This window comes from Primulina tabacum, chromosome 11, assembly GCF_025594145.1.
Source record: "Primulina tabacum isolate GXHZ01 chromosome 11, ASM2559414v2, whole genome shotgun sequence".
Taxonomy (NCBI): domain Eukaryota; kingdom Viridiplantae; phylum Streptophyta; class Magnoliopsida; order Lamiales; family Gesneriaceae; genus Primulina; species Primulina tabacum.
The window spans coordinates 36,995,817-37,008,974 of record NC_134560.1 but is presented as its reverse complement, the minus strand read 5'-3'; the positions used below and the strand labels follow the sequence as shown (position 1 = coordinate 37,008,974).

At 34.1% G+C, this 13,158-nt stretch overlaps 2 protein-coding genes across 2 annotated transcripts; both read left to right on the top strand.

The window, feature by feature from the left end:
• Window positions 1-3,028: 3,028 nt before the first annotated feature.
• On the top strand, window positions 3,029-4,123 carry LOC142519305 (uncharacterized). Its single transcript, XM_075622275.1, has one exon. It carries the CDS (start codon window positions 3,038-3,040, stop codon window positions 3,959-3,961), a length of 924 nt encoding a protein of 307 aa, XP_075478390.1. The 5' UTR covers window positions 3,029-3,037; the 3' UTR covers window positions 3,962-4,123.
• A 2,541-nt stretch (window positions 4,124-6,664) lies between these two features.
• Window positions 6,665-9,909, top strand: LOC142518811 (ABC transporter I family member 10). The gene is made up of 5 exons (XM_075621627.1): window positions 6,665-7,027; window positions 7,368-7,454; window positions 8,435-8,560; window positions 8,650-8,772; window positions 9,518-9,909. Exons 1-5 carry the CDS (start codon window positions 6,776-6,778, stop codon window positions 9,728-9,730), a joined length of 801 nt encoding a protein of 266 aa, XP_075477742.1. The 5' UTR covers window positions 6,665-6,775; the 3' UTR covers window positions 9,731-9,909.
• The last annotated feature ends 3,249 nt before the right edge of the window (window positions 9,910-13,158 follow it).

The following is a 13,158-nucleotide window of genomic DNA, read 5'->3' as shown; positions in this document are numbered from 1 at the left end:
CACTCACATATAATCCACACACATAAGGGTACAGTTGAGTGGAGTTAAGTCAAGTTCGAGTATCTTATTACTCGAGCTCGACCAAACATAAATTTAGTGTGCTTCAAACCCAATCAAGTATTAGTTTTCAAGTTCGATAACATATCGAGTCTATGGTCAAAAAGCTCACACTCACACCCATGATGTTGGATGTAGGCCTGGTTCGATATGGTATACCGGGTTTTCCAAAAAATATCGTATATCGTATCGAAATTTATGTTATACCGAAAAATGAGTACAAAAAATTTCGGTATGACATAAATTCCATATTGTTCTTAAGAAAAAAATTCGATGTACCGAAATTTTGGTACGGTATCAGTAAAATACCGTCTATACAAATTTTTTTTAAAAAAATTGGTATTATTCACATTGAAATACCGAAATTTTTAGTCATATTCTATTGAACTACCGACATCACACCAAAAAAATTTGATGTTGTGTCTAAAATACCAACGGGGATCGGAATCAAATAAGTATTGAAGTAATGCTAAAAAATGGTGAGTTGTATATGATGTTACGTTAACAATTTGAGAAAAATAGTCGAAATTTTAAAGTTATTACATCAATGCCAAAGTTTGATGATAAATTAATAAACTAAAATCTAAATTGAGGTAAGTTAGTGGCAAAAAAAACTTTCAAATAATGTAATAGATTATTGTTATGCATAGGGTGAGAAAAAATACCGAATTTTCAGTATACCGAGATTATCGTACTGAAAAAATATCGAATTTTGGTATACCGAAGATTTCGGTACGGTACGATAACGATACCGAATTTTTTGTTACGGTAATGGTATGAAATTTGAAAATTTCGGCATATACGGAATACCAAAAAAATATAAAAAAAAACTTTAAAATATATAATATTTCAAAACAATAAATTTATAAAATTAAAAAATGTAAGGTTTTTCAGTATAAAACGGTATATACCGATATCGTACCGAAATATTGAAATACCGTACAATTTCGCTATAATCTGTATGCTAGTTACATGTGCCCAAATTTTCGGTGTACCATTTTTGCTTATGCCGTAATTATCGATATGATATACAATATATAGTTTCAGTACGATACGGTATATCAGTCCTAGTTATGCATTAATTGTTAATTAAATTTAAAAAATGGAAGTAAATAGATAGCCGATAAAGTTATCATATATTCATGGAATTGGGACTGTGTTAGGGGGACGAATAAAAGTTCAATACTTTGATAAAAGACAGGTTCGCATTGAAAACTCATACATGCACAAATTTTTGTTATTAATTAATAATGTCTTTGAATCATCCAAGTAAATTAATTAGAAAATGGATGCCTGTGTATTGTACGTATTATCATTCCACAATAAATCCCATTCAAACATTAGATACGGCAATAATTTGCATCCATGAATCATTAATTCTTTTCACACATGTTTTTCTTTTATGACGTGAGAACCTACGATCGCTACTCTTCTATGTATATTAGTAAATCACTCAGCTGACACAGTAATATGTAAACCACACTGATAAGTTCAACCGCGGCGAGTTAATTATTTTTGAACGTGTTTTATTTATAGATAATTCACCATATACATATACTTCAACAAAATATTTACGTAAAAATTTATTGAAAAACACAAATATATAGTGGGTTGAAGTGAAACGTTGAATTGAGACAAACACTATTATAATTAAGCTAATAATCCCTCATTTACAGTACTGGTGTAGACTAGATTCTTTCGATCTCATTTAGGTTTTATCTTACGAAACAACATACCTCTTTTCTTTACATACATACATATATATATATATAAATACATATATATATATATATATATATATATATATTGTCGTATTTGTGGTGACTTGCTTTTTATTAAGAAGTGAATATTTGGAAAATTTTAAAAGTATAGATTATAATTACGTATATAGTTCATAGGAGTCTTAGTCTTTCAAAAGACAAAAACTTATGTGAGACGGTCTCACGGATCATATTTTGTGAGACAGAACTCTTATTTTGGTCATCCATGAAAAAATATTACTTTCTATGCTAAAAGTATTACTTTTTTATTGTGAATATCGGTAGGGTTGACCCGTCTCACAGATAAAGATTCATGAGTCCGTCTCACAAGAGACCTAACTCCTTTCAAAATACTCTTTTTAAGATAATTAATCTCGGATAAAATGTCACTTATCTAATTTTTTTTTGAAGTAAATCATAGTCCGTCTCACAAGAGAAATACTCCTTTCAAAATACTCTTTTTAAGATAAGTAATCTCGGATAAAATGTGATTTATCTAATTTTTTTTAAGTAAATCATAGTTTGACGCGTGAGATAATGATAACGATAAATTTACGATACACAGATGATAGATCAATATATAGATGATTTATATAGAAATGGATCCAAAAATTGGGACCAAACATATACTTAATCAAGTAGCAAATTGGGATTGTTAGAACATTTTTTGGTCATCCTCTTTGCCTTCTAGTATCTAGTCTCTATATTCATTTCAATTAGCCTCTCGCCAACTGTAACTTTCTTTAATTACTAACAACACTTAGAATCCACACGAGATGTGATATTTACATGAGATTTGCATGGAATTTTGTTCTTATCCGGATTTCAAAAAAATAAATTGTTAGAGAAGTTGGGGGGAGTATTATACGTACGGGATGAGTGGAGCACCTGACTGCGCGCGCTACAGTGTCAGATGCTCTAATATATAGATACAGACATGCATGCTATGTATCTATCTATTTATACGTATTTTGTATTAATTATTGTAACTGAAACCCTTCATTTCCAAAATTCATTAGTTTTCAAATATCAGATACCCATTTTATCTACGATTTTGATATTTAAAATTCAAATAAAATGGAATATTTTTTTTTTATCTTTTAATAATCCAACAGACCGACCACTCCCCTCATATCTCTAACAAACTTTTCTCCATTTGTCTTCTTCTTTCATATAAACCCTAGCTGGTTCTTGCTTCATTTCTTCTTCTTCTTTCGGCCATGGCTAGTGACCAAGAGATCACCAGAAAGAGGAAGATCAACGTCCAGGATTTTCCCAGCCCCAGGATATTCCCTTCGGTTCCTCGTGATCAAGAAAAGGAAGAGAGTGAAAATGATCTGTTGGCTCTTTCTTTGTCCTCTTTCCCTCGCCAGAGCAGTGGTAAGCTGTCCACTCCGCAGCATCAACCACCTCCTCCCCCGCCGCCGCCGTCGCTGTGGCAGTCTCTGCCGCAGCGTCCATGGCAGCAGCCGCCGGTTTCACCGCATCTGTCACCTGCCCCGCTTTCATTCTTCACCAATCCACCGACTATAATAATCCCTTCGGAGACCATTTCTCCTCATTTTACAAGCGGAGCTTCCGGTGGGACTACAGGTCCATCGAGGACCCGCGCGAGGCGTAGCAGTACTTCCCAGTACTCCCCCCGAGAAGGGAAGAGCGAGATAGTCCCGCCGCAATACCCCTGGGCCACAAACCGCCGCGCCACCGTGTACAGCCTCGGTTACCTCCTCTCCAAGCAAATCTCCTCCATCAGCGGCGACGTGCACTGCAAGAGATGCGAGCGCCAGTACTCCATGGAGTACGATCTGCGGCAGAAATTCATGGAGATCGGGACTTTCATCGCCGAAAACAAATCCCTTATGCACGATCGCGCCCCTAAAATCTGGATGAATCCCACACTACCCACTTGCAGGTACTGCGAACAAGAGAACTGCGTGAAACCCATAATCGCAGACAAGAAGAAATCCATCAATTGGCTGTTCTTGCTTCTGGGTCAGTTGCTGGGTTGCTGCGCTCTGGAACAGCTCAAATATTTCTGCAAACACACAAAGAACCATCGCACCGGCGCTAAAGATCGTGTGCTCTATCTCACATATCTGGGTTTGTGCAAACAGCTCGATCCAAACGGACCCTTTGATCGATGAACGATCACACAGTGTACCCATTGCAATCAAATTTATTTCTGCATTTAGTTTATTATTGGGATCTTTTGATATTGTTAGTATTATTATTGCCGATTTCCATGCAGCCTGATAATATATATGTGATGGGTATGCAAATTGGGGTGGCATCAATTAAATTCTTCTGGTTTTAATTTCTAGGGCTTGGATTTTTGAATTTGACAGATGTAATTTAGTAGATCTTGTGTGTGAAATGGGGAGAAACTTTGCTGTTTGTTTCCTTTTAAGTAGCAAACCTTGTTATGCATTTAATTCGTCCTTTCGATTTCGTACAGATTTAATTATTTGAGTGACTGCCTGTATTATAATATGGCATTTTGTCACTCTGCCACTTACTGCTGGCAATATAGTTTGTTTGTTTGTATTGCGTTAGCCGACCTTTATTCCGTATAGCCCCAGTTTTAGAGTTGCAAGATATCCTCGTCCTCGCTAAATGATTAATGCGAATACCCGTTTATTAACCAATATCTATGTTCATCGTTGATGCAGTATTTATCTGTTGAATTTACGTTTCATCACATTTATTAAGTGAATATCAACTGAGCAATGAACACGATAACGAGCACGGTTGATGAACAAAATATCAAAACTATATATATATATATATATATATATATATAGTATCATCACATTTATTAAGTGAGTATCAACTAAGCAATGAACACGATAACGAGCACGGTTGATGAATAACATATCAAAACTATATATATATATATATATATATATATATATATATATATATATAGTATATATAGTATGCTAATAGCATACCATGAATAGATAATGTATATACGTACAAGTAGTATCATGAATATATCAGTGGCAGAGTCAGAGATATGATTTTGTCCGGATTATAAATTTGAACTCTAGAATATTTTAATATTTTAAATTGATCTACCCAAACAAATATCATATTATTCCAAAATTATACAAAATTTACATACAAATTTTTTTTAAAAAAAATTGGACCACCCAGACTAAAGCCGGGTATATATGTATGTGGATCCGCCACTGAATATAACGGTAGTTGAGTATCATATACTAATTATTTCAGCTATTGGTTTAATTTTGAATTTTCTAAGAGTAGGTCTCTTATTAGACGGTCTCACGAATCTTTATCTGTTAGATGAGTCAATCCTACAGATATTTACAATAAAAAGTAATACTCTTAGCATAAAAAGTAATATTTCTTCATGGATGATCCAAATAAGAGATCCGTCTCACAAAATACGACCTGTGAGACCGTCTCACACAAGTTTTTGCCATTATCTAAAGCAATCTTCTTCCTTATCGATTGTCCCATCACATAATATAATGCTCACATTTTCCGCTCCAAACAAACTCCATGTTATTTTTGGTTCCTCACAAATAAGGACACTCATTTTTGTTTTCCAACTTTTACAAGCAAATATTTTTGATAAGTTTGTATTTTGAGTTCATCATTACACAAGCAATGTTTTCTTTCATGAATGCTAACACACGCCCTCCCTTTTAGTTGATTAACAATCAGTTTAGAATCGCCCCGAGCTCGAAGAAGGAAGAGATTATAAGAGGAGGAAACATACTGATAAAACTTGTAACACTTTCTGATTTGCCAGTCTGATTAGTTTTGCTTTATGTAGTTGACTTATAAGTCTAATAACGATAATGAGTCAACGAACAAAAGCCAATAGACCATTCCAGAAAACTAAGACAAGATCACGAGGTTGCGCAATCTCGAATCATCGCGAATGATTTTGATGCAAATGTCTATATTTAATCTTGACTTGATTATTTAGTTCGGCAAAAACTTGTTTGAGACGGTCTTATGGATCGTATTTTGTGAGACAGATATCTTCTTTGGGTCATCCATGAAAAATTATTACTTTTTATTGTGAATATCGTTAGGGTTGACCCGTCTTACAGATAAAGATTCGTGAGACCGTCTTACAAGAGACCTACTCATCTAGTTAACAGATCACTAGCCAACTTTTTATTGAAATTGGCATAGTTGTAGCGTCTTTTTTTTTATTCTTATTACTCAAGTTGTGTTCCTGGTCGTGTATATGTTTGTATTATCAAGTCCTAATAATATATTTAATGTTGGAGACCTACTAATAATTTTTAATTACCATAATTAAAACATTAATTACAAAATCTAAATACAAATTTGTGAATTAATTATTAAACTAGATACTGAAACTAAAGACCAGACCATTACCTCAAATTCCTTAACTCCATGCTTTTTTTATACAAGGAGGGGTGAAAGATTTGAATCTACCACGATTTTTTGACATCATTTATGTATCTAGAGCTGGTATCTGGTTAGACGATCTCACGGATCTTAATTCGTGAGATGACTCAACTTCTCCATATTTACAGTAAAAAATAATATTTTTTCATGATTGACTCAAATAGAATATTCGCATAAGAAATTGACCCGTGAGACGTTTCTCATGAGTTTTTGTGTTAAAAAAATCTCACGACTCAATATTAATGATTTTGATTTATTTTTATTTTATAACATAAAAAAGGTAACAAAAACAATTATAAATATTTCTCATTGTAATTATATAATTTTAAAATTCAATATAATTTGCTTTGAAATTATTTTATTTTTACCAGACACCAAATAAGATTTTTTAAAAAAAAAAAATAACACCAAATAGGATTTTCGTTACCCTTTTCCAAATCCAAATTAATTTTTGTTTGGTTGCCAAACAGTGCGTTACCGGAACAAACTGGTAAATCATCATTTAGTTTGCGGCCTCAATCGCTTATTTTTTCAAGAATTTTTGAATGAATCCCAGCGCTGTTGTTCGCGCCTGCGCTATCAATCTCCCCATCCTCCGTTCTCACTCCGCCGGGAACCTCGACGCCGCTACAAGCTCCGATAATTACGCTATTCATTGCCGGAATCTCACCTACTCTGTTAAAACTCGGCAAGGAACAGTAATACCCATTCTCAAAGATTGCTCACTCACTATCCCTTCTGGACAGTTCTGGATGCTCCTTGGCCCTAATGGCTGCGGCAAATCAACCCTTTTGAAAGTATTCAACACTCTATTCTTTTCAAAATTTCGAGTGTTTTGTTCTCCTGTTTGCAGTTTTTGATATTGTTATTTTCTAGCGAAATCAATCGCTTTCGGAGAAAATTTTTATACTGTATGGTTTGTGCATCAGTTATTTTACTGGTTTTGCCTCTCATATTCGAATTTGATATATTGTTTAATCTAGTATTATATCGTTTACTTTAGTATTATGCTTGGTGCCTAATTATCTTACATCTGAGTTATTGTTTTGTGTATTATTCTGCTTTCCATGGCTTCCGAGCCTGTAATTTTTGTGGATCGGAATTAGGTGTTATATTTGTTTTCCGTAATTTATGCAGATTTTAGGTGGATTATTGAATCCAAGTGGTGGGTTTTTGCTGGTGAACAAGCCAAGGAGCTTTGTGTTTCAGAATCCTGACCACCAGGTTTGCTTTATTCAGCTGTCACAAGTGTTCGGATCGCTGTTTGCGATTTAGTTCAAGGTTTCTTTTATATTTGGTACTGTTATATACAAATTTCATGTTAAGCTTATCTTGGTATTTTTTGCTACATTTCATGTTCATTTTTCTTCTGATGAATCCAGTCTAATTGTCATGTAAATAGTTAATTTATAGAATCTAGTTTTTAAAGTGACTGGATTGTTTGATATATGTGTTGTTGAATTGTGGAATTTATCTGCTCTGCCTTGAAATCAAGAAGTTTTGGTGTCAATTACATCTGATCTCATTGATGAATTTCAGTAACCTCCAGTTCTCGGCATGAAGAGGAATAGTATAATTTTCTGTTTAGTGACAGTAGTAGCAACAGATGTTCAATGTTTAAACCTTTTCCATTGCGTGGAACTGGGCAAGAAGATTCATTTGCTGTCTAATGTGACTGAACGAAATTGGTTAAAGCTATCTAAAGGAGATACTTGATTCTCCAACAAATTTTTACTCAATGTTGTACTGGTGTTACATATAGTTGATAGCTGATCCTGCTGCGCAATGTTCCAAAATAGTGAATAAATGTTTGGGAAATTCTTAACAAAGAGCTGCTATTGACTTCAGAAAAGATGTTTACTGAAGATATTGTGGGAGGTTTAACATGACAGGCTCTGGCTCAGTGTACAATGTACATGACTTCAATTTATTTAAATACTTTCATTCTTTACACCTGTAATCATCATTCTTTGAGAAAGTGTGGCAGTGAGACAAGATAATAATTTTATGGTTTTTTCGTATTGATGCACCCCTTCGGCAATTCAATGCAACTATGTTGTAAAGAAAACTCCGTATGGGTTTGCTTTCACCATGCTGAAGATTTATCAACTCTTTATGTTGAATCATGTTCCCAGTTCAACCAGTAACTGGAAGTACAATCTTTTATTATAAACATGCGGGAGACATGACCTTTTTATTTCCAGGTGGTGATGCCTACTGTAGAAGCAGACGTGGCATTTGGTCTTGGAAAATTGAATTTAACAAATGAAGAGATCGTGTCTAGAGTGGCCAATGCTTTGGATGCTGTAGGCATGTATGACTACTTGCAAGTATGTCAAGTAGTATTTCTGATTAACATTTATGGTCGATTTTAAATTGGATATTTTGTGCATATGTTTAACTGACTATTTCACTTTAGAGACCGGTTCAAACACTTAGTGGTGGTCAGAAACAAAGGGTTGCCATTGCTGGTGCTCTGGCAGAAGCATGTAAAGTATTGCTACTAGATGAACTTACATCATTCTTGGATGAAAATGACCAGGTATCGATGGCTTACTTTTATGTGCTTCCTTTCCTGTTTTTAGACAGGTACCAGCTGGATTCAAGAAAATCTTTTTTCCAACTATTGCTATTTGAAGTACAAAGTGTTTAGAAGTGAAATGCCGATGATTGCCAGATCAAATTTTTTGTCTAGAATTGCAAGTTTGACTCCCAAATTTGATTCGGTCACACACATTGTACAATCTCGCCGACTTTCCCCCTAGTTATTTTCTGTAATATCCCTATAGAAATGCAACCTCTGTTTGTTACTTGGCTGTTCTTAAAATCGTCTCCAGTTCTTAGGAGACAGACGACACTCCAGAAAAAAGTTGATGAATCGTTTTATAATTGTTGTTTATTTCGATATCCTTTGATTACATAATGGGATGGTGGCCTCTCAATTGGGGCCAATCCGGGAAATGGGATAGAGGCGACTTGATTGGGGTACAATTTCATACTTTTGGAAGGAGAAACTTGTATCTGTAAAAAAATTACACACTTTATTATTATTTTTTAATCAATTTCCAAATGGAAGTGACCACCTCTCCCATGCCGGATCCATCCTCCATCTGAAGTGCCATTCGTTAAAACTGAAGCAATTCTCTGTGCTAACGCTTTGTCTCTTCTTTGCTGTACCATGACTGACTTGCAGTTGGTTTTTTCTTTCTCACTTCCTTGGATGTCTGTTATTGGCTTGATTTGCACCATGCTACGTCGTCACATAATCATTTGTTGCTCTGTGCTAGAATGGGGTTATTCGAGCAGTGAAAAACTCCCTGGCTAGTTCGAAAGGAACTACAGCCTTATGGGTGACCCATAGACTCGAAGAACTCGAGCATGCTGATGGAGCAATCTACATGGAAGATGGCAGGGTTGTTTTACAAGACAATGCCTCAAGAGTAAGGGATTTTGTTGATACTCAACAAGCCTCTTACATTAATCAAATTTACTCGGGATGATGAAATTTTTATAGGACTCTGAACTAGAAACTTCTCTAGTCCATGTTTCATATATACTCACATCATTTTAGGATATGAAAACAAGAAAAAGAAAGTTCTCAAATGTCTCTAAGCCTTTCACCTCCCTTCTAATTCATTTTTTTTTCTCATTTATAGTATAGTCCATTTTGTTCAAGTATAGATAAGCACAAATAATTTTTGGTAGACGATACGGATTTGGATCCTCAACTGTGTTGAAAATATAGTGATGTGCATTTTTTACACGAGATGATCACATGATCATTTCATTTAATTTGACAACTTTTTAAATTTATCTCATGTGGTGTAATGTCCACAAGATGATCATGTGATCATCTCGTGTAAAAAATGCACAACACCAAATGCTGTGTTTTCAACACAGTAGATGATCTAAATCCCGATACCAATACATGTATGCATTTATATTAAATTTTGATATAAAATATGATTTTGTATGGAAAACGTCACGAGTTTATTATCTTGTATAAAAGGATAACCCGAGATACGGAAATTGGAATACGCCAAATCCTTGCTAGGATAATATAATTCATTTATATTTTCATATATTTTAAAATTGTTGAAAAATATATTTAAAATGTGTGTATTGAATATTTGAATGTTGAAAATAAGAGTTGTAAATATTGAAAATTAGTGTGTGATGATGTAGGTAATGATGTATTTTATTTTTGGATTATTTGTAAAGATTTCCTATAAATAGATCTCTCATTTGTGAAGAAAATCACAATTGAGTAGAGAGAAAAATATTATAAAGTGTGTAGTTTGGTAAATTTTGAGAGTTTGAGATTTTTACTTTTTACCATAAATTTTTACTTTTTCACAACACGTTATCAGCACGAAACTCTAAAAGTCCTCCATCCTTTTCCAAGCTTCAAACAAAAGAAAAAGGTAACAAAAGTAATAATATTTATTTTGTTGTGAAAAAGTAAAAATTTATGGTAAAAAGTAAAAATCTCAAACTCTCAAAATTTACCAAACTACACACTTTATAATATTTTTCTCTCTACTCAATTGTGATTTTCTTCACAAATGAGAGATCTATTTATAGGAAATCTTTACAAATAATCCAAAAATAAAATACATCATTACCTACATCATCACACACTAATTTTCAATATTTACAACTCTTATTTTCAACATTCAAATATTCAATACACACATTTTAAATATATTTTTCAACACTCCCCCTTGTGATGATGATCATAATGATTGTCTTCATTACGTGTTTTTATACTGCCTCGTTAAAAACCTTACTTGGAAAAACCCATTGGGATAAAAACCATAGTAAGGGAAAAAGAGTGCAGTCACGTAAACTCTCCCTGATGTTGACATGAACAATTCTTCACAAATTTCGTAGATTGCGCATCCCAATATTATATATGTGTTTTCTGAATATTGACGTAGGAAGTGCCTTTGTGAAGAGATCTGATGAGTTTTCACTTGATTGAATGTGACGAACATCAATACATCTATTCTTCTCAAGCTCCTTGGTGAATGCGAAGAACTTAGGAGGAATATGTTTAGTTCTGTCGCTTTTTATGTATCCTTCTTTCATTTGAGCAACACATGCACCATTATCTTCATATAGTATCACAGGCTTCTCATCAGATGATAATCCGCATGAAATTTGGATATGTTGGGTCATTGATTTTAACCACACACATTCACGACTTGCTTCATGTAGTGCAATAATCTCGGCATGATTTGATGAAGTTGTTACGAGCGTTTGTTTCTGAGAACGCCAAGATATTGCAGTGCCTCCACGAGTAAATACATATCCAGTTTGGGAACGTGCCTTGTGTGGATCAGATAAGTATCCAGCATCAGCATAACCAATTATACTTGGATTAGCATATTTTGAATACAAAAGTCCCAAGTCTGTCGTTCCTCGTAGATAACGGAATATATGTTTAATTCCGTTCCAGTGTCTCTTTGTTGGATATATGCTAAATCTTGCCAACAGATTCACGGCAAAAGATATATCAGGCCTTGTACAATTTGTAAGGTACATAAGGGCACCGATGGCACTTAGATATGGTACTTCTGGACCAAGAATATCTTCATCATCTTCACATGGACGGAATGGATCATTTTCTATGTTTAATGATCTAACAACCATTGGAGTACTTAAATGATTTGCTTTATCCATATTAAAACGTTTAAGGATATTTTCTGTATAATTTGTCTGGTGAACAAACATTCCACATTCTTTTTGTTCAATTTGTAAACCCAGACAATACTTGGTTTTTCCAAGATCCTTCATTTCAAATTCTTCCTTCAAGTATGACACAACTTCTTGAATTTCCTTATTCGTTCCAATGATGTTTAAATTATCAACATATACAGCAATAATTACGCATCCGGATGTTGTTTTCTTAATGAAAACACAAGGGCATATTGAATTATTTACATATCCCTTTTTCATCAAGTGATCACTTAGTCGATTATACCACGTTCGACCTGATTGCTTTAACCCATATAATGATCTTTGTAATTTCACAGAATAACATTCCCTGGGTTTTGAACTTTGTGCTTCAGGCATCTTAAATCCTTCAGGGATTTTCATATATATATTACTATCAAGTGATCCATATAAGTAAGCTGTAACAACATCCATAAGACGCATTTCTAAATTTTCAGATACCGCCAAGCTAATCAAATACCGAAACGTAATTGCATCCATCACAGGAGAATACGTTTCTTCATAATAAATTCCAGGCCTTTGAGAAAAACCTTGTGCAACAAGTCGAGCTTTATATCTTACTATTTCATTTTTCTCATTTCGCTTTCGAATAAAAACCCATTTGTATCCAACAGGTTTTACACCTTCAGGTGTAAGGACTATAGGTCTAAAAACATCACGTTTATTTAGCGAATTTAATTCAACCTGGATGACATCTTTCCATTTTATCCAATCCTGCCGATTTTTACATTCACCAAAAGATTTTGGTTCATAATCTTCGTTATCATTTATGATGTCGATTGCCACATTATAAGAAAATATATCATCAATTTCATCTATATCTTTTCGGTTCCATATTTTTCCAGTATTAATATAATTGATAGAGATTTCATGATTCTCGTCAGTTTGTGGTTCTGACAGAACATTTTCATCATCATGTGTTTCTTCAGGAACACCATTCTCTATTTTGTGATCCTCATGTGTTTCTTCAGAAACGTCATTCTTTATTTTGTGATCATCGTGTTTCTCTATGAATTTTCTTTTTCGAGGATTTTTATCCTTGGAACCGACTGGCCTTCCACGCTTCAGGCGTTTAATGACATCATGAGTATCTTCCATTTGTTTCTTTGGAATTTCAATTCGAGCAGGGGCATTTGCAGCATGTATATATGATTTAGTTACCCCTTTTGTGTCTGCAAATGCATCTGGT

What these genes read in the sequence shown, in the direction of transcription:
- LOC142519305 (XM_075622275.1), top strand. Translation starts at nt 3,038, where the DNA reads ATGGCTAGTGACCAAGAGATCACCAGAAAGAGGAAGATCAACGTCCAG.
- LOC142518811 (XM_075621627.1), top strand. Translation starts at nt 6,776, where the DNA reads ATGAATCCCAGCGCTGTTGTTCGCGCCTGCGCTATCAATCTCCCCATC. An exon ending in GCAAATCAACCCTTTTGAAA is followed by an intron (nt 7,028 to 7,367) that starts GTATTCAACACT and finishes TAATTTATGCAG; the next exon opens with ATTTTAGGTGGATTATTGAA. An exon ending in TTCAGAATCCTGACCACCAG is followed by an intron (nt 7,455 to 8,434) that starts GTTTGCTTTATT and finishes TTTTATTTCCAG; the next exon opens with GTGGTGATGCCTACTGTAGA.